The sequence below is a fragment of the Gracilinanus agilis genome, chromosome 3 (genome assembly GCF_016433145.1).
Source record: "Gracilinanus agilis isolate LMUSP501 chromosome 3, AgileGrace, whole genome shotgun sequence".
Taxonomy (NCBI): Eukaryota; Metazoa; Chordata; class Mammalia; order Didelphimorphia; family Didelphidae; genus Gracilinanus; species Gracilinanus agilis.
This window is the reverse complement of record NC_058132.1, coordinates 371,410,431-371,431,342: the sequence shown is the minus strand read 5'-3', so window position 1 is coordinate 371,431,342 and position 20,912 is coordinate 371,410,431. Positions and strand designations below refer to the sequence as shown.

Sequence of the window (20,912 nt, the reverse complement as noted above, 5' to 3'; positions counted from 1 at the left end):
TCACACTGTAAATGCATAAAAGAATTGAAAACAAAGGAAAAGATATTTATGTACTAAAGGAAATCAGAAAAGGTTCCCTGAAGGAGACAGGATTCGAACTGAACTTTCATTCTGGACAGAAACAACAGATGTGTGTTTGGCATTAGCGATAGGGTGGGAACAAATGAAATTGTCATATGGAGACAGAAAAGAACAGGCTAAAGGCAGAACCTTGGGGAGTAAAAAAGTTAGGGGATCAGGAGAAGGAACTAGGCGTAATGAATGGAAGTTGCAAAGACTCAAAATGAAAAACAAAACTTTATGACTAATTGAGTTCTCCCAGTGTGGAATGAACTGCCTCAGAAGGATGGTGTATTCTTTATCTCTGGTGCTTATTGATTAGGAATATCTTAAAGTAGTTCAGGTACAGATCAGACTACTTGACTTCTGAGACCTTTTCCAACTTTTTTGAGAGTATCCAGGAGTGGGACAATCAGCGATATCAAATGCTGCAGAAAATCAAGGAGAATGAGGACTAAGAAGGCAACCATTGAATTTGTCAGTTAAGTCCTCCATGATCTCTTAGAGAGAAGTCTCATTAGAGTGTTGGCAGTGGAAGTTAGAGTACAGAGGATTGACAAGGCCAATAGGTGGTGAGGATATCAGCATTAAATTCAGACTATTTTAAAAATGTCTTATTAACCCTCTTTTCATATATATATTACTATCCAGTTACTTCTTTTCTACCCCACACAGTAACCCTCCTTTTTGACAGAGAAAAACGGTTGGGTTCTGATAGTACATGCAACATTCTGGGCCCAGGTCTACCAAGAGGAGTGAAATATTTTTCATTAGCCCTCACAAATTGATTGGTCATTAAATTTTTCTGGGTTTTGATGTCAATATATTGATATATATGGATTCTTTCTGTCTCTTTATGATTTCTTTGGGATATATGCTCAGTAGAGGTATCATTGATGGGCAATTTAGTCACTTTCTTGGTATCATTCCAAATTATTTTCCAAAATAGTGCACTCTTGCAGCGTTGAATTAGTACAGATAGCTTCCTCACAGACTACTTTTTAAAAGAGAAATATAAGATGGTAGGTAGCTGGATGAGCTAGAAATATAAGAGGGAACATTTTTAGAATTTGTAAGACCTCCAACATGTTTATGAGGAATTTGAAAAGAAACAGCACAGAGGAAAAGGATGAAATTTACAGGAACAATAAATAAAGTCAAAAGGGGTTTATTTTAGCAAGGAGTAGGGATACTTTTTCCCTCTGAGATGGAAGGAGGAAAGAATAACAACTATAGAAGCTTTATGGTAGGTAATTGAAAGAGTTCTTACTAGGTAGTTTTTATCTAGTAGTTTTATTTTTCAGTAGATCTTAATGTTATCTATTCATAATTTTTAAAGTATTTTTAAAACATATAAGACTGGGGCAGCTGGGTAGCTCAGTAGATTGAGAGCCAGGCCTAGAGACGGGAGGTCCTAGGTTCAAATCCAGCCTCAGACACTTCCCAGCTGTGTGACCCTGGGCAAGTCACTTGACCCCTATTGCCTATCCTTACCACTCTTCCACCTATAAGTCAATACACAGAAGTTAAGGGTTTAAAAAAAACAAAACATATAAGACTAAGTTGAAATTTTTTGTTTTATTTCAGTGATCCTTGAATTTCTTTTTTATTTCCCCTAAGATACTAGCGATGGCTTTCCCTGCAAAAGAGAAATGTGCCTCTGCTTGGGTTGGCTCAACCATGTCTCTATAGGTTTTTTTACATATATGAAATTAATTTATTTCATATTATTTTGAAAATTGTTTGACAATTTTATACATAAATTCTTCAAGTCTTTTAATTTACAGGAAAGTTTGTTAGCCATTTTCACTAGATTTCCATCCCAATGTCATGTGATATATTTCATTAATTACCATAAGAAATATCATAAGGTTATTTTTCAATCTTCTCTAATCCAAGTACTTCTGAGATTTTCTCTTGACTAATAAAAAGTTTATTTCTTGGGGCAGCTGGATAGCTCAGTGGAGTGAGAGTCAGGCCTAGAGACAGGAGGTCCTAGGTTCAAATCCGGCCTCAGACACTTCCCAGCTGTGTGACCCTGGGCAAGTCACTTGACCCCCATTGCCCACCCTTACCAATCTTCCACCTATGCGACAATACACCGAAGTACAAGGGTTTAAAAAAAAAAGTTTATTTCTTTTCAAAAGTTGATGAGATGATAATAAAAGCTCACATTTTTATTTTACTATTCTGGTTTTTAACAAAATAGTTTATTTCCCATTAGTTAATTTGATCCTCAGAATAGCCTATGAGTTATGAACTGAAGATGATATCTGTTTTACAGAGAGTTTAAGCAATTTTCCCAGGGTTACATAGTTTATAAATAGCAGCATGGAATTGAATACAGTTTTGTCATAACTCTAAGCTCAGTGCTTTTCCTACTATTATTGTGTTGCCTATCTATATGAGGTATGATCTCCATTTGTGTAATAATTTATTGTAATTCTTTATAGATGAAATTGATAGTTCCTCAATGTCAGACGATGACCGGAAAGAGGTTGTGAACATTCAAACCTGGATAAATAAGCCAGACATCAAGCATCATTTTCCTTGCAATGAAGTAAAAGAAAATGGACACATGTTTCCTAGGTACTTCTTAAAGAGTTTTTCTCGTTCTGAAATAAAATGAAATTTGTCACTGTTAGTATGATAATATTATATACTTATAATTATGTGAAGTGGGTTAAAAAATGCCTAAATCCATGACAGTTTTATTGTGTAAATCAATCTACCGTAACTTTCATCAACTTTTGCAATATATGTATAATTTTTTTTAATTGTTCATGGTATTTTGTAAATATATCAAAGGTGAATTGGTCTTTATGACCCTTGGCAAGTCACTTAAACCCCATTGCCTAGCCCTTACCATTATTCTGCCTTGGAACCAATACTCTATATTGATTCTAAGACAGAAGATAAGGGCTTAAAACAATCAAAGGGCTAATTGAGCCAGAGGGAGTTATTAGCTCCCTAAATAGGGGACCTAAATAAAAAATAAATAAAGCTGCATTCCTTGCAGTTATGGAAGGAAACTTGGTGTAATTTTGTGGTCCTCACTGGCTTTTTTGGTTTCATGCCAGAGTATATTAAATGATAGTCTTCCTTTGATACTGCCGTAGTGAGATTCTAATTCCCTGAGTCAGAAATAAAGATCAATGTAAAGTATAATCTAGCAGAAAGTAGTATCTTTACCTGTGAACTGTGCATGATTAGTTCACCAGTTATCATTTAACAAATACTGTCACTTTTAGAATCTAAGTGATTATGCTGGAAAGGTTTCAGAAAATAGACTGTATTATTTTTTATGTGTTCTTATGGATAAGATACATTTCTATTTATGTCTATGAATAAAGAGTTCCATTTTAGCTATAGCATAATTAATAGACATTATTCTGATAGGTTTGTATATTATACTGGGCCCATTTTGTTATACCAATAACCAGTAGTAGCTGAACATCAATTTAAAAAATAAGGAGATAGGAATTATAATGTAGTTTATGTTACCTTTTGTGATAATCTGGCTTATGCAATACTAATCTCACCTAGATTTAACTAGCATATTAGCAAAAGGGAAGTTTGTTGGCATCTACTTTGGTATAATTTATGAAAACTGTATTTTTTCCAATACTTGGTTATTTTTTTTTTCCCTTTTAAGCCATCTTTTGGTTACCGCAACACACATGTACTGTTTAAGGGAAATTGCTTCACGAAAAGGATTGGCTTACATACAGTCTCGGCAAGCACTAAATTCTGTAGTTAAAATCACATCCAAGAAGAAACACCCTGAGCTAATTACCTTCAAGTATGGAAACAGCAGTACTTCGGGAATAGAAATTTTGGCAATTGAAAGGTAAGAGGACATGTGACTATCAAGCAAATTATTATTTTAAATTGGTACAATAAGGTATTTGAATAATCATTATTTATTTTCATGTCTCCCTGCTTTTCTCTCCTCCCTTAATAACAACTACTGATGCAAATATGGTCTAACAAATTAATCCATGATACAGAGTTGTTCCATGCCAACTTTAGCATGTTCTCTTTGTAGAATTTAGGATTCATTATATTTCTTATGAATCAAAGAACTTTATTTGCTCATTAGATACTTAAGGGAGCAAATATAAAAATCAGTGTCTGGGGAGTTGTACATTTTAAAAGGAACAGCAGCTTATTTATTCTGTTCTTTCCCATCCTGCCTGGGACATTATACAGTTTTAGCTTTGATTGCATTGAATGATATATGTCTCAGTGAAGACAGAGCTGAGCAATTCCTCACTTGCTTAATGAAAAGTAGTTTTTAACTCTGACTATTGTGAAGCGTTAAATTTCTAAAAATTATATTGGTCATCTTGACTTCGAGATTAGTTTCTGTCAGTAATTATTTCATGTGTAATTTGTAACATTTAATCATGCTGTGTATATTTTAACAAAACAAAACAAAATCATAGATATCATCTGATACTGAACTTCCCTCACATTTCTTATTTTTTAAAAAATCTATATACTGTATGGTGATGATCATGGTTTTTTTCCCTATCATTGTCACTTCCTGATGACCCTGTTGCTTCCATTTTCACCTCTGGTAGAACCATGCATCTATAGAATCACCTCTCAGAGATGGAAGAGGCTTTTTTCAAAGACTCAGGCCTTTGAAATCAATATTACTCACTGCATTGATGAGTTCTGATGTCTTTTAGTATTGCTATCTTATATATGATGTAGTAATTATGGAAATTGTTTTCTAGGTTCTATTTTGTATTAGTTCATAAAAGCTTTTTATTTTTTTAACCTCTTACCTTCTGTCTTAAAATTGATACTCAGTATCAGTTTCAGGGCAGAAGAGCAGTCAGAGATGGGCAATTTGGATTAAGTGATTTGCCCAGCATCACCCAGCTAGGGAGTATCTGAGGTTGCATTTGAACCTAGGACCTCTTGTCTCAAGACCCGAACTCTATCCACTAGCACAAAATTATTCATTACATTGTTATGCCAGTTTGTTCAGCAATTGCCCAGTCAGTGGATACTCGCTGAAATGGATAAAACTTTCGGAATAGTTAATATTGATTACTTTAATGATGTATTTAGTAAAAGTTAGTCCTAGTTGTTGACCAGGCCTAGCAGCTAAGTTAAACTAATATAATCATTTGCTTTAGGATCCAGTTACCTAGAAAGAATTAATCATTTGGAGTAGATAAAGTAAGAAATATATCTTTGTAGGAATAAGAATAGATATTAGATTGTTAGAGATTGCTTTAATTCTCTGTTCTGATAATTGGCTACTTCCCTTTTTTTAGCTGCACCAGCAGCCTCAAGCCCCCACAATAAGTCCTAGCCAGTATTAAGCTCCTTTGCATCATTAAGCTCCTGAAACCATAGAGTTTCCATATCATGCCCACACTCTTAATAGTTGGCAAAAATTGAAAAATTGAATATAAGAAGACCCACAAAGCAACCTGATCAAAGGGTCTTCTTGTCCAAAAAATTTTTTTAAGACTTTTATTTCCCATGACTTGTAAGTTCTTTTTTACTATAAAATTAAACTCTGCAAACCATCCATTTGATCCTGACCAAACTAGGAGGTCAGATGACTATTGATCTGTTGTAATAGCCAACTCTTCACAAATAATTATGCTTGGAAGTTTGCCTTTCCAAGTCTTATCCTTTATAAGTAAAAAAATCATTTTTAACACAATCTTCTAGTTCTCTGCCATCACAAAAAAATATATCTGTGAATATTTTTATAAAGAATTCTTTCCTTTTGTCTTTGACTTCCCAAGTATATATTTTCAGAAAAGTGGCTGATAGCAAATGCTTTAAGGTTCTTCCCAGTTGAAGTATTGTTGAGCATTCAATACAGACTTTTCACAGTAGAGCTCACTGGGATTTATTAGAATGTCTCATTGCAACCAAAACCTATAGTGAAATTGGTAAGACTAACTTAACTAGATTAATTCACTAGGATTATTTCAGCAGTATGGTAATGTAATTAAAATGAGATTGTGCTACTGAACTGAACACATACTAATTGATGCTTTCTCAGCTCCTTATTTTTCCTTGAAAAGTAATTTAACCTCTCAGCCATTAGGTATGTTATGAAGAATAAGTATTATTTTGATTAAAGCACTATATTAACATTTAGTTTTTGTTTTTGTAGGTATTTGATTCCAAATGCAGGGGATGCTACCAAAGCCATAAAACAACAAATCATGAAAGTTCTGGATGCCTTGGAAAGCTAAAAGCAAAAGACTAGTTATTTTAAAAGAAGATGGAGCAACCAGGAGAGGTGTGAATACACTTTCCTAACTGAATATTAACCTGAGAAACTTTATTTACTCACGGGAGTGCCTGAGTAGCAGGCTTAAGATAGGGTAAATTATTATAATCAATTTCAGGACAGTTTAAAAATTTTTTAATTTCCTTTCATATTTTTGGTTTTGTACAAGTCATTTATTATCAAGGTCATTTATTAAGTGGCTTTAGAGTAGCTGACCTTGCGCCTTTATGGAATAAGGATACAAGATGCAGTTCAGTTTTGAGCAACCCATTTTAAGGGACTATTCTGCACTTTTCAGGTAACAATTTAGACACATGTAAATGTGTGTGCGTGCGTGCGTGCGTGTGTGTGTGTGTATAATTGCAGTGTCTTCAGTGACCTTGAACACTATTCATAGAAATAGTTTAGGAAACCTAATGTTCATATAATTGGTTTTACCCATGAATACTATCAAAGACTAAAAATATTACTCAGGGTAGTAAACATTTTGCTTACTACTCTTGTTCTTCTTAAAAGGACTGGAATTCAGCCAATGCAGTGGATATGGAGATTCCAGCTGATTGAATAATGCAACCCTGCTATGAAGTATAAAAACATGTTTTCTAAACCACAACATTTACCTATGCACAATTGGGGGAAATAATTTGAACACTTAAAAATGACTGCTTTTAAAATACTAAATCCAGAACTAATATTTATGACAGAATAGTTAAGACTTACTTCTAGTCTTAAATGAATAATAAGGAATGGGTAAAAGCATTATAAGTGGATAAGTGTGTTAAATTTGAAGTTCACATTGAAAGGGATAAAACTGGAGCACTGAACATGGGTCATTGGTCTCCATCACAATTGATTATATAGTTTTGTATATTTCAAAACTTGTGTGTTTGAGTGCACTTTGTTTTACATTCATTTGAGGTTGAGGTGATGAGACTTAATAAAAGCTATTAATCAGAGTGCTACATAGCTGCAATGCCTTATCATCATGTCCTTCTTAATGCTATTTTCCTTTGGTGTACTTTGTTTTTCAGAGTTCAAACATTTTGGAAAAAAAATGTCCTTCCTCCTTTGTGTAGTGAAACAAAGTGATCTCTCTTTTGCTCTTTTCTTGGTTGATCTTTTTGGATCCATTTTGAACACATTTGGTGAGAATCCCTAGAATGTGTTTGGGGCGATGGAAAGAATGACTTTCTGGAATCTTTTTTCCCCCAAAAGGAGAGTAGCAAATCCATAGAGTCTTTCAAGTCATAAATTATAAAACTAATGTGCTTTGAGGTTGAGGATTGAGAGAAGAATCTAATGATCAACTATTTTAAGTTATTTGAATGGGAATCAAGTGGTTATAAAGCACCTTAATTCAGGAAATAATTTGCTTTACTATCTAGATAAAAACCAACTGAATTGAATTGTTGAAGACATTTGCATGAAATTGCACCTGGGGCACAGCTTGGTATTTATGATCCTGCCTTTTGACTGTTGTATTACATTTTCCTTTTCCTGGTCCCCTCCAGAACTTTCCCAAAGTCTTTGACTTTTTGCCTAATTCAGCCATGGAATTTTTTCCATAATATTAATGTAAAAATATTTGTGTTACTGTTTATAAATACAACTGTAAATAAAACCAGTACAATTTGCTCATAACTTGTTCTTCCAGAAGATATTTCATTTTTTCAAAGTTTTTGTAGTTGTTATATTATAGATTAATTAAAACTTTCTTGGCTTCCTCCAGTGGAATTTGAATTTTTAGGTTATAGGTCCCAGAAAATTACCATTTTTTTTCGTTCACATTAAAAAATAGAACTTTTACCAATTTAGTTACACTATTGACATAAATCTCAGACCTCCAAATGTAACTTGTGCAAAGGAGTTCTCACTTTAATCCAGAAACACCCTAAACTTCTCATCCTAAAGGGCCTCAATGTCTACAGTAGGTGTTGTTTGGGTGGTAATCATATCAGTGGATAGGATGCTTAAGTTCATTCTGCATATCCTAAGATAATAGATTTAAAACTAGAGGGGATAACCTTAAAGGCCATCAAATCTAAACCCCCACATTTTGCAGAAGAGGAAAATAGACAAAGATATTTAAATGGCTTGTACAGAGTTAGAGAGTTAATAAGCATCTGAGGTGGAATTTGGACCCAGGTCTTCTGACTTTCAGTCCAGTGCCTAATGACAACCAGGCTGCTGTTATAATTCATTGTTACATATGTTCGCAGGGAGGATATTTCCAAACCAGATAAGGAGAAAATCTAGTTTGCTTTTAATAATTAAGCAAGAATAGATTATTATTAGGTTTGGAATATTTGAAAGATATGCTTAAAAACTGAAAGTGTCTTTAAAAAAATTTTTTTTTCAAATAACAAGCATTTATTTTCTCTCCTTCCCTTCCCACTTCACCTCCCACTAGTGGGGAAAAGTTCTTGTAACAAATATGCATGGTCATTTGCACATTAGCCATATCTAAATGTCTCATTTTGCATCTTGAGTCCATCATTTCTCTGTACAGAGGTGTGTAGCATGTTTCTGTGGTCTTCTATTTGGATATGATAGTAATCAAAGTTCTTACGGCTTTCATAGTTGTCTTAACAATTTTTTTGGTATTGTATGAACTGATCTAGTTCTGATAATGCCCTCTGCATCAATTCAAACAAGTCTTCCTGAGTTTCTTTGAAACCGTGCCTTTGCCATTTCTTACAAAACAATTCCTATATGCTATAATTTGTATAGCTATTCCTCAGTTAGGACACCCTTCCTTAGTTTTTAATTCTTTGCCACTACAAGATAGCTGCTATGATATTTTTGTATATAAAGTCCTCATATCTAAATCTATACCTACATATCTATAGAGAGATATGTGCATATATACATATACACACAAACATATAAATAGGGTTTATAGTAGTAGTTCTTTATATATACATACATACACTAATATTAAGGTATGTACATACACTATTCAATACACTATTAATTTGTATAAAAGAATACTTTTACTAGCCATATCACAAATAAAAGTATATGTTTTGAGTTGTTATCTCCATACTGATATTAATATTTGCATTGATGAATCCATTTTCTCTTGCCTGATGCCCTATTTAACTAGTGGCATATGTTCCATGTATTTCCAGAAATTTAGGCTTGTAGAACTACAATTTAGTATAACAAATAAAAAATGAACCATTTCAAAGGAATTTTGACTTATTAACCGATGTCTAACCAACTAAGCAAAAATACCCTAGTTTGGCATCATCTGAGTGAAAATATACCAAGTACTTATGTCACTTTGCTCTAATTCCTGACTTCTAACTCTGGAAAGATCTTTTTAATAAAATTCCATCTGAATTTAATTGAAAGAAATTATTCATTGAAGTTTGCTATTTCTAGAATAAATTTTGTTAAAGATATTCATATCAAAAGGGTTTAAAAGATACAATAAGGAAGAAACTATAAATGATAGACATTTTTATTTGGGTATTCTACCATCAATCACTCAGGCTCAGCTTGCTTTAGACTGAATTCCCCCCAAATCAGTATCTCCAACATTTACCCCAAGGTCAGTATTTAATAAATGCTTGTTTGATTGTTTTCCCCTTCTGCTCCTTGATAAATGATATTATCTTTCACTCAGACCCTCAAGCTTCAAATATTGACATCAACTCTTGAATAGGTCCTTGGTTTACTAAATCTGATTACCAAATCCTATTGATTTCTTTCTCCTAATTTTCTCTTCTTCAGTCTCAGTCTTAGAGTACTGCAATAATTTTTTGACTTGTTTTTACTAGTTTTTTTCTTTTTTTTTTAATAACTTTTTATTTTTAGAAAAATTTTCCATGGTTACATAAGTCATGTTTTTACTTTCCCCTTCACCCCCTCAACCCCCCGCCCCCCTCCACTGTAGCTAATTCGCATTTCCACTGGTTTTAATATATGTGGTCAGTCAAGACTTATTTACACATTATTGATAGTTACATGGGTGTGGTCTTTTCAGGTCTACATCCCCAATCATGTTCTCATCAACCCAAGTGTCCAAGCAGTTGTTTTTCTTCTGTGTTTCTACTCCTGTAGTTCTTCCTCTGAATGTGGGTAGTATTCCTTTTTTTTTTTTAATGTTTACATTTTTAATTTTTATTTTTTATACATTTATTAATATTCGTTTTTAACATGGTTACATGATTCATGCTCCTACTTTCCCCTTCACCCCCCCGCACTCCCCCCACCCATGGCCGACGCACATTTCCACTGGTTTTATCATGTGTCATTGATCAAGACCTATTTCCAAATTGTTGATAGTTGCGTTGGTATGGTAGTTTCAAGTCTACATCCCCAATCATGTCCGCCTCAACCCATGTGTTCAAGCAGTTGTTTTTCTTATATGTTTTCTCTCCTGCAGTCCTTCCTCTGAATGTGGGTAGCATCTTTACCATAAATCCCTCAGAATTGTCCTGGGTCATTGCATTGCTGCTAGTACAGAAGTTCATTACATTCGATTTTACCATAGTATATCAGTCTCTGTGTACAGTGTTCTTCTGGCTCTGCTCCTTTCACTCTGCATCAGTTCCTGGAGGTCTTTCCAGTTCACGTGGAATTCCTCCAGTTTATTATTCCTTTGAGCTGTTTTTACTAGTTTTTAATCTTGTCCACTTTAGTCCACCAACACAATACAGAGAGATGAACTAAAATGATTTAATCCTATTATTCCCTTATTCAAAAGTCTTCTCTCAGTCTACTAGTATTTAAGGCCCTCTAAAATATAGCCTTAATATGCTTTTTTAACCTTAATTCTCAGTCTTTCTATGTAAACTCTGTTTCAGTCAAATTGGCAAAACCAGTTTCCTAGACTTTGTTTAGCCAAACAAACATTTAAGTGCCTGCTATATGCAGTGAATTGTGGGAGATTGCATTCTAGGGGAGAGGGAGGATACATAGACCCAGATCTGAGGTAGACATCTCCATTTGGGAGTTGGGGAAGTTCAAGCAGGAGAATGATTGTAAGTATTAAGTAATTGAGCTGAAACTAGAATCTAGGTCTTCTGACTCCTACTCTGGTACATTTTTGGAATTTGGAAAATTTATTTATGTTCATTTTCCGTTTGACTATTTTCCCATACTTCATTATTTCCAGAAACACTTCTTTCTGCAAAATGAAAGATACCTCTTCAGCACCTCCTGCTCCAGGGGGCTCTCCCTCCCTCTTTTTTTTTTTTTAACCCTTACCTTCCATCTTGGAATCAATGCTGTGTTGATTCCAAGGCAGAAGAGTGATAAGGGCTAGGTAATGGGTGTTAAGTGACTTGCTCAGGGTCACACAGTGTAAGCATGGGATTTGTGCAAGGTGGATGGGACAAGAGGAGACAGAGAAGGACTGGCTGACAGTTGGTGACAGTTAAGACCAGAAGGAATTCTGAGTAATTTTCCAGAGGAGGAGGGAGGAGGGACTTCAAGACGAGGGACTGAGAGAGGGAGGAGAACATCCCAGCTCAAATTCAGTCCTGAGGGCTTCCTGAGGATCTTTCTTTGGACATTGAAACCCTGATTCCCTGGTCAAAGGCATCCCATCTCCTCACCCTGCAAGACTTCAATCAACGAGCCAGCTAAGTTTTGGGACTCCATTTTGGGAGTGATCTCTTAGGCTCCTTCATCTATTACCCAGCTTTGCTGAGAGACCCTTTCCGGTTTGACTTGCAGTTATAGAAAAGGATAGAAATAGGAAATAGAAATAGAAACTGAAGGAGAAGAGGCGAGGGGAGACGCTTAGGAGTGGGAACTCCAAAGGTTCCCACCTGAGTGACGGATCCCATAGAAATAGAGAAGAGGACACCCCAAAATCCCTCTGCCCTTCACCCCTTTCCCCAGTCCCTATATTGATATTAATAAAAGCCATTCATTAGTCAGATAGCATTCCAGAGTGCCTGAGAGACGAGGGAGGGGTATCACAGCTTGGTCTGGCTGCCTCCATCTTGAAACCAGACCACCTGCTATGAAGTTGACTGACCTCTGGGGAGGCTTGTGTGAACCCCGCCCTCATTCAGAATCAGATTGGGGTCCCCCATACCTCATCTTATAGGGAAACCTCGCCCCCAACTCCTATGGGGTGGCACGGTCATCCAGGTCACCCAGTTTTGGGGTGACACCCCCTCGAAGTCTCCAACAGTGTATATGCAGCGGGAGGGGAGAGCTAGAAGAGTCTCACCTCATAGACTTTCTCTATCTCCCCTCCATCCCTAACATTTAATTACTGGCTCTCTTAATTCTTATAACAGCTGGGAAATGTCTGAGGCCAGATTTGAACCTAGGACCTCCTGTCTCTAGATTTGGCTCTCAATACACTAAGCTACCCAGCTGCCCACTTTCCCTCTTATTGGAAGAGGGTGGAGGATAGACGTTGGAGAACTCTTCCCAGATTCTCCCCATTTAAGAATCATTTCCCACCTGACTACTTTCGTGGACTTTATGATCCCCAGAAACTTCCCGTTCTGCAAGGTGAAATCAACTCAAAACATGTATCCTCAGATCATTTCCCATCCCAGTTGCATGATTTCATACCTATTTCTGGGTAACCTCCCCTAATCCCCTGCCTCAATTTCTTTTTATGTGTTGTCTTCCATGTTAGATTGTGAACTCTTTGTATTCTTCAGTACTTTGCACCAGGCCTGGCTGCTTTTAATATGTGTTTCTGGACTCAAACTCTGACCCAGGTAGGTAAAATAGGACATAGGGAATGGTAGGTAAAAGGAGGAGGTAAAAGAGCCTCAGAAAAAAATGCTATAGGATATAGGGATCAAACTCCAGGCTGTTGTCAGAAGCCAATGAAACTATTGAGTAAGTTCCAACCAGATGAAAATGAATTTAGGAAAGGTTTAACAAAAAAGTTTAAAAATAATACAACATAGATAATGCTTATCTGGTATTCATCAATATACACCTGGTGCTAGCCTCTGTGCTAAGAGATTGGGGAAAACCTTACTGAGGAGATGGGCACTGGATTAAGCTTTAACAAAGATAATGATTCTGAAAGTCCAGGATGAGGAAAGAAAACCTTCTAAAACAGGCGTTACTGATTGGAAGAGCTGTGTCTTATTTGGGGAGTACCTATTGTAGTTTAGCTGGAACATAAAATTTCTGAAAGGGAAATAATGTGAAATAAGGCAGAAAAGATTAGTTGGAGCCAGATTTGTAGAGGGTCTTAAATGCCACAGACTAATACTTTTGTGTTTTGTCCTTGAAACAAGGATTGGTTGGTAGTTGTGGTCTTTCATATTGGAAAAGAGGACCAAAATAACATCAATGATAGCGCCTCATAAATTGGATTTAAGTGAGACAGAATTGCACAACGTTGTTGGCCTCACTTTCTCTTTCAGAGTCATCAAGGTTCAGTGACAAGATGAAAGTTAAGATGACTGGGGATGGCTCAGGATGCAGTAGATGACTGTGGCTTCTTCCACAGTGCCCTCTTCCTCTGACTTAATCTGCCTCTTTTACTGGGGGAAGTCTTCACTTGCCTAGGATAAAATCCTCCCTTCCTGCAACTCGCCAATAGGTCTGGGACTTGCTGATTACCCTCAGCTGGGTTTAGCCTGCCTACTGAAATGGTTTACTGGGAGGTGGCCACTGCATTCTCCAACTTTTTGGAACCACCAGTGAGAGCTGGGTGACAGATGGACACTAAAGAGGGAAAGCAGTCCTGAAAAAGGCTCAGCAAGAGCCCTCCCACCAGAGGTACTGGTCTTCCCTAAACACCCCATACGTGCCCTTTCTCTCCTTGGGGGGACCTTCTAGAAACAATTTACCCCCTGAAAGCTTTTTAGTAGTAAAGGAAACATTGAACTTTAGGAAGATTGTTTGAAATTGTATGAAAGTTGGATTGGAGAGACTGCAAGCCAGGAGACCAATTTGTTAATTAAATTTGTCCAGGGAACTAGGGATGAGAGAATTTTCTACAGCAAGAGTTTGACAGAAGAAATGAGCAAAACTTCCTCTAACTTTTGGAGCCTTCCATCTCCTGCTTTGTGTGTCCCTTGAGAGAACCAGTTGAGTCCCAGCATCCATCTCCTCCAATACTACTTCCTCCTTGTGAGTCCTCTCCCTCCTGCTTGGGGCCTCCTGATCTCTAGCCGCAGAACAGGGGAACTAGACCCTCTGATCGTCAGAGTAGATAGCTGAAATCTAGTTGATCTCAAACTCTTCTTCAGAGGCCAAGATGGCTGCAGGCCTCTGTTCCAAAGACAGAGTTTATCAGGGTCTGGCTCTCAATCACACTCAGGCAGGAAACCTTTCAGGAATCAGCAATCAGGCGCTTACAAGCTCTCTGGGAGATGGTGATTGGAAACAGGGATAGACAGGATCTCAGGACTCTTCTCACTAGTTGGACTACAGGAACCTCCAAGTAACAGGAAGACAAGTCACCTCCTCCAGGCATAAACAACCCACCACAGTAAGTGGACTCTCCGCTCTCTTGGCGGAACATGAACAAGAGACACTCAATAGTCTTTGATCCTCGGTTTTATATCTTCCCCAGATTCTGGAACTTGCTGTTTCAGTTCTGTGCATCTGCTCAGACCCTCTTGCAACACCATGCCTCTTGCTAAGTTTGCAAAGTTGCAAAACCCTGGTTTCTTATTTTCTCCCTTACAGTAGGGACCTGAACTTCCATCTCTTGCTTCAATTCTTTCATCTTCTGCTGCTCTATTTTGCCTACTTTTAGAGGACAGAGGAGTTGTGAAACAGGGTTTCCCATAGGACATGTGCCTCCCATCTCATGTTAGTCCTATTTCCTGCCTGGTCTCCAGTCTCCTTTTAGATCCTAAGTCTTTTCCTCTTCTACTATTTCCATCTCCTGATAATCACTGAAATGGTAGCTTTCCTAATAACCTAGCTTCTCTGTCACCCTTTCAGTACTGACTGCCCCTTCATTCATTCTTATTGGCTCACTGGTTTTATAGTTTTTTTTCCCCAATTGCTGCTTCCAGGTTTTCCTTACACCTGCATAACTCTTCTTATGAGGTTCATGCAATTCATCTCTACCACCAAACAATAATTATCTTCCGACCTCCTTCCTTCCTCAGTGAGTTTGTTCCCTGACTCACAGTTTTTCTCTCTTCCTCCCCTACTCTCAAACTAGCAGACTTCAACAGACATAGTAACTCTCCATCAAATATTCCAACCATTCAGTTATTAAATCTACTCACTTTCCAAGATCTCCTCCTTCACTCTCCCTCAGCCACACACATGAAGATAGTCATATCTTTGGTCTTGTCATCACCCTCAAATGCACCTGACCTTTCCTCCCTTAACCCCTTAGTTCTCTCCCAGGTCATCTCCTCTGGATTAGGCACCTCTTCATGAATCAGTTCAGTTCTACATTGTGCTCTTAAGTCCTGACCCCCCTTCGGTCACTGATTTCACCCTTCCAAGTCTCAGTCTTGAATAGCACCCACCATCTGCTGCTTTTGCTCCTCATGCATGCTAATGAACTATGGTGAAAAAAATCACAACCATTCTTAGTGGGTTCACTACAGATTTATGATACACAACCTCAACTGTACCCTCATTGGCAGTCCTACACCATCCTTTACAATTTACTAAACCATTTTCCATAGTGGCTTTTCTAAACCTTTGCATTTCTTCTCAAACATTCTTTGGCTCTCTTTCCCACACTCCCTCACTGACAACCTTGTCTCCTATTTTGCAGAATAGAATCCATTCACCATGAGCCCCCTCTTTTCTCCTCCTTCATCTCATATTAGTCAGATGCCATCTGCTACTATCTCTTCCATTTCTGTCTCACACGAAGTTTCCTTATTCCTTACCAAGGCAAACCCCTCTACCTGCATAAGCAATTCTATCCCATCTTGTCACCTCTAACAGACATTCTCATTCTCATAAATATGTTTCTATCCTCTATTGCCTACAAACATGGCGCTCACTCCTACCCTCAAAAAATCTTCACTTGATCCTTCTATCCCTAATAGTTATTCTATATTTCTTATACCCTTTATAGCTAAACCACAGTCACCAGTACTGTCTTAACATTCTAGGCTTGGATTATTCCAGTAGCTTGCTGGTAGCTTGTCAGCCTCAAGTCTTTTCCCACTTCAATCCATTTTCCACCTGCCAAAGTGATTTTCCTAAAGCACAGGTCTGACTGTCACCCCCCCCCCCCCCCACACTTTAATAAGTCCAGTGGCTTCCTGTTGCCTCCAGAATCAAATCAGTTCATATAAGTCTTTTCAAGATTTTTCTTAACTCCTGCTTTTCATTTCTTATAGCACAATAGTATTCCATTATAATCATATACTGTAACTTACTCAGCTATTCCCCAATTGATGAATGTCCCCTCACTTTCCAATTCTTTGCCCTTACAAAAAAAACTGCTTTTAAGTTTTTTTGTACATAGAGGTTCTCCTTTTTTGTTTATCTTTTTGGAATACAAACCTAATAATATTTCTGGAGCAAAGGGTATGTACTGTTTTTCAACCCTTTGATCATAGTCCCAAATTGCTCTCCAGAATGAATGAATCAGTTCACAACTCCCCCCAACAGTGCATTAGTCTCAATTTTCCCACATCCCTTCCAAGTTTTGTCATTTTCCTTTTCTGTCATAATAGCAAATCTGGTTTTACCTCAGAATTGTTTTATTTTGCACTTCCCTAATAGTGATTTAGAGCATTTTTTGCATGATTATAGGACACTTTATTTTGTCTGATAATTCCCTGTTCATATTCTTTAATCATTTGTCAATTGGGGAATGGCTTGTATTCTTACACAATCAAATGTAGATTTAAATTAATATACAACACTTGAAGAATTAAATTTTATAAAGTTTATTAATAATCACTTGAAGTAGAAGGAATAAAAAGGAAATAGAAATAAAAACTAATTATCTAACAAAATTAAGACCACGTGAGCAAAACTCCTGGCTCTCACAACATACTACCTCCACCAAACCCAATCACAAGAAGAGAGAGTGAGAGGCAGGGCTACAAGAACATATCCTCCCTATATCAGCACTTAACGTGAGAAGGAAAGTGGGGTGCTGGAAATTATAGTTCTAGGGTTCAAATTGTAATTATATAATCAAATAATATTTCCCACCTGCTTCAAAATCTAGTCCTTTTTCTTTCTCCTTCATAATGTGGCAATTTTCTGTAGTCCTGGAGGCTGATTGGGTAAGTGCATATTGCTACAATGGTCCTATAGGCTTGTGGCACATAAATCACTTTATTGGGCCCTGATTCTAGGACCTGTTATGGGCTTATCCTTGTTTATTCAGAATTTTTATATACTATGTAATTTTGATATTTTTTTACTTTTCTATTTTTTTTCTTGTGTTTTTGACTCCCTTTTAACAATTGATTCATATACCTCATAACTCAACCATGTATCTCAAAGTGATCCATGTGTTTGTCAACATCCTCCTCGAGGGATTGTATAATTGTCATAAAATCCCAGGTTTATAAAAATTTTTCTAGTTTGAGAGTAATTTTAGGATAAGAAACTTGCTACCTCCCTGAATCCAGAAAGCGAACTGTTTGGAGAAGGCGCCATGAAGATACCTGCATAAACCTCACACTGCACCAAAAGATCTAGAATGAACTTTGGGATATAGTGAAATTGAACTGTGTGGGATTGAACACATTTATTTTGAATGTAAACTCTTATGCCAAAGGGGACTGCCCCCAATTGGCTTTTTGTCAGTATGCCTAGCAATCATTAGTTTTATTCTCTTTCTCTTTTATTTCCCTCTTATCCCCAAATTATTGTTATTTCCCCTTAGAAAGTGCAATATTGTATGTACCTCCAGCTAATGATCTTTAAAGATATAAGTTGGTTATGTGTATTGATTCCGTGGTGAAATCAGACATGTAAATTTGGGAGATTGCTTGTTTCCCATGGGAATCACAGGAGAGATTGTGTGATTACAATTTGAACCCTATAACTACAATTCCAAGCACCCCACTTTCCTTCTCTCATTACATGTTCATGTAGAGAGGATATAAGTTTTGTGTAGCCCTGCCTCTCTTTCTCTCTCTTTGTGATCCCATTTGGTGGAAGGGGTGTGAGGTGAGAGCCAGGAGAATTTTACTTTTGTGGTCTTAATTTTGTTAAATAATTAGGATTTTAATTTCTTCTACTTCAAGTGATTACTAATAAACATAAAAATTAGTACTTGGAGTATTGGACATTAATTTAATTCTACACAACTCATTTTTCTTTGTATTTGACAAATGAGGCCTTTATTAGAGAGACTTGTAAAAAGTTTTGTACCATTATGATTATAGTGTACTACTCACCTTATCTCCCCCTATTTAGTTTCTGATCACCACATCCCCCAATTAGCCCTCTTCTATCAGCCCCTCTCCTCTTCTCCTCCTCCTACTGTCCTGTAGGGTAAGATAAATTTCCCTAATAGCTTTCTATAGTTTCACTTAATCATTTAATCAAAATTTCTCTTCTATAGTTGCCAATTATATTTTAATTCCCAAATCTAATGGCCTTTTTTTCCAATCCTCATCCTTCTTGACCTCTTTGCAGCATCTGACACTGTCAGGTACCTTCTTTTCCTTGATGCCTTCTCTCTAGGTTTCTTTGACAACAGTCTTTCTTAGTTCTCTTAACTGACTGTGCCTTCTCAGTCTTATTTGTTTCATCTTCATCCTTGGTGACTCCCACTAGAGGCAGGTTTGCCCCAGGGCTCTGTCCTGGACCCTATATTATTTTACTTGGTGATTTTATCAGTTCCCATGGTTTCAATTATCTTCCCTATGTTGATGATGCTTAGAGCTACATATCTGTCCTTAACCTTTTTTTTTTATAACTTATGGACTTGAATCTCAATTGCTTATTAAACATTTCAATGGATGATTCATAGACAACTTAAACTCTACATGTCTAAAGTAATTCATTATTTTTCTACCCAAATCCTTCCCTTTCCAAACTTCCCTATCACTTATGACAAAGAATGCTATCCACCTCCAACTGTTTGTGTCAGATGCAAATCAAAGCATACTATTTTCTACATTAGTTTATGTTTTTATTTTGGGGTTTTGGTTTTATATTGCAATATAGACCTTACAACAACAACCAATATAGGAATATGTTTTGAATGAAAAATACCTGTATAATCCAGATCAAATTGCTTACCATCGCTGAGAGGAGGGAGGGAATTTGGATCTTTTTATCTCAGAAAAAGTATTTGAGAATTGTTATTGCATGTAGTTGGGAAAATAAAATCTATGAATAAAAAAATCCACTTTCATAGTGCCATCCTTCCAGCCCCTCATCCTCACAACCTAGGTATCTTCCATGACTCCTTACTCTCTCTTTTCCTCCCTTTCCCCAATATCCAATCTGTTGCCAAAGCAACAGATTTTACCTTTTTTTTTTTTTTAACACTTCTCCCTGTAGATTTTACCTTTTTTTAACACTTCTCCCATATACCCCCTTCTCACTGCAACTGCCACTACTCTAGTGTGTAAAAAATAAAATTAATATATAAATGATAATTTAAAAAATATTATGGTTTTCGTAAGATTTATTAGTAGCCACTAGAAAATAAAGCCACATGCCTTGCTAGCTTATTCAGTTTAAAAGGCACACTGTTGCCGGTTGCGATAGGAAGCAAAGAGGAAGTGAAATGCCACCCCCTCAGTTTTATCCCTCTGTCTACATCATTGCATAATACGAAGCCAGTGGGCTCATGGGAAATGTAGTTCAAGGATCCTGATATGTCCAATAACACAAGTCTGGACCCTCCTCACCTTAGACCTGTAAAGTTAAAATTAATATATAATGACTCCAAATATTATATCTTGTAAGATTTATTAATAGTCACTAGAAGTAAAGGTATAAAAAGGTAATTATCTAACAAAATAAAACCAGGTCCCCAAGCTAATTGACTTGCTCAAAAGGCCTACCCCACCAAAGCCACCACAAGAAGGAAAGAGGCAGCTAGGTGGAAAAAGGGAGAATTTATATCCTTCCTACTTCAGTACATAATGACAAGAGAAGAGGGAGGTGCTGGGTAATGTAGTTCTAGGGTTCAAGACTTCCAATTACACAGACCTAGACTATTGCAAAAGCCTGTTGGTTGGTCTCCCCACATTGTTCATTGCTTCATCCATTCAGCTGTTAATAAAGTGAAAGTCTAACCATGATATCCCTTTTCCCCCATTCATCAAACTCTATTGATTCCTTATCCCCTCCAGGAACAAATATTAAGTCCTCTGGCATTCAAAAACCTTCATACATCACCCCTTCCCCTTCCAGTCTTCTCTGGTCTTACTAACTGCATGACATTGGCCTTGAAGGAGACACTCTTATCCATTTCCCCCAGGAGTCCCCATACTCAAAATAATTTCCTTTGTCTCTGTCTCCCTGGCTCCTTTCAAGTCCCAGCTAAAACCTCATTTTATACAGAAAAGCCTTTAGTGTTTTCCCTCTTTCGATTAATTATTATTGTTATTATAATATAATAAATATATAAATATATAAGATATTGTATAAATATATAAGATAACACATAAAAACGAACAAATATAGTGAATGAATAAATAAAAATTTATTTCTCTCCCAACAC

General features: G+C 36.7%; 1 protein-coding gene across 1 annotated transcript in view; it reads left to right on the top strand.

Moving 5' to 3' along the window:
• TBC1D23 (TBC1 domain family member 23) overlaps positions 1 to 7,963 on the top strand; it is a 48,725-nt gene extending 40,762 nt beyond the window's left edge. The window contains exons 17-20 of the mRNA XM_044670128.1: positions 2,514 to 2,649; positions 3,716 to 3,910; positions 6,215 to 6,343; positions 6,851 to 7,963. Coding sequence (XP_044526063.1) covers positions 2,514 to 2,649; positions 3,716 to 3,910; positions 6,215 to 6,296 — 413 coding nt within the window. The 3' untranslated portion in view covers positions 6,297 to 6,343; positions 6,851 to 7,963. The remainder of the gene's footprint in view (positions 1 to 2,513; positions 2,650 to 3,715; positions 3,911 to 6,214; positions 6,344 to 6,850) is intronic.
• The last annotated feature ends 12,949 nt before the right edge of the window (positions 7,964 to 20,912 follow it).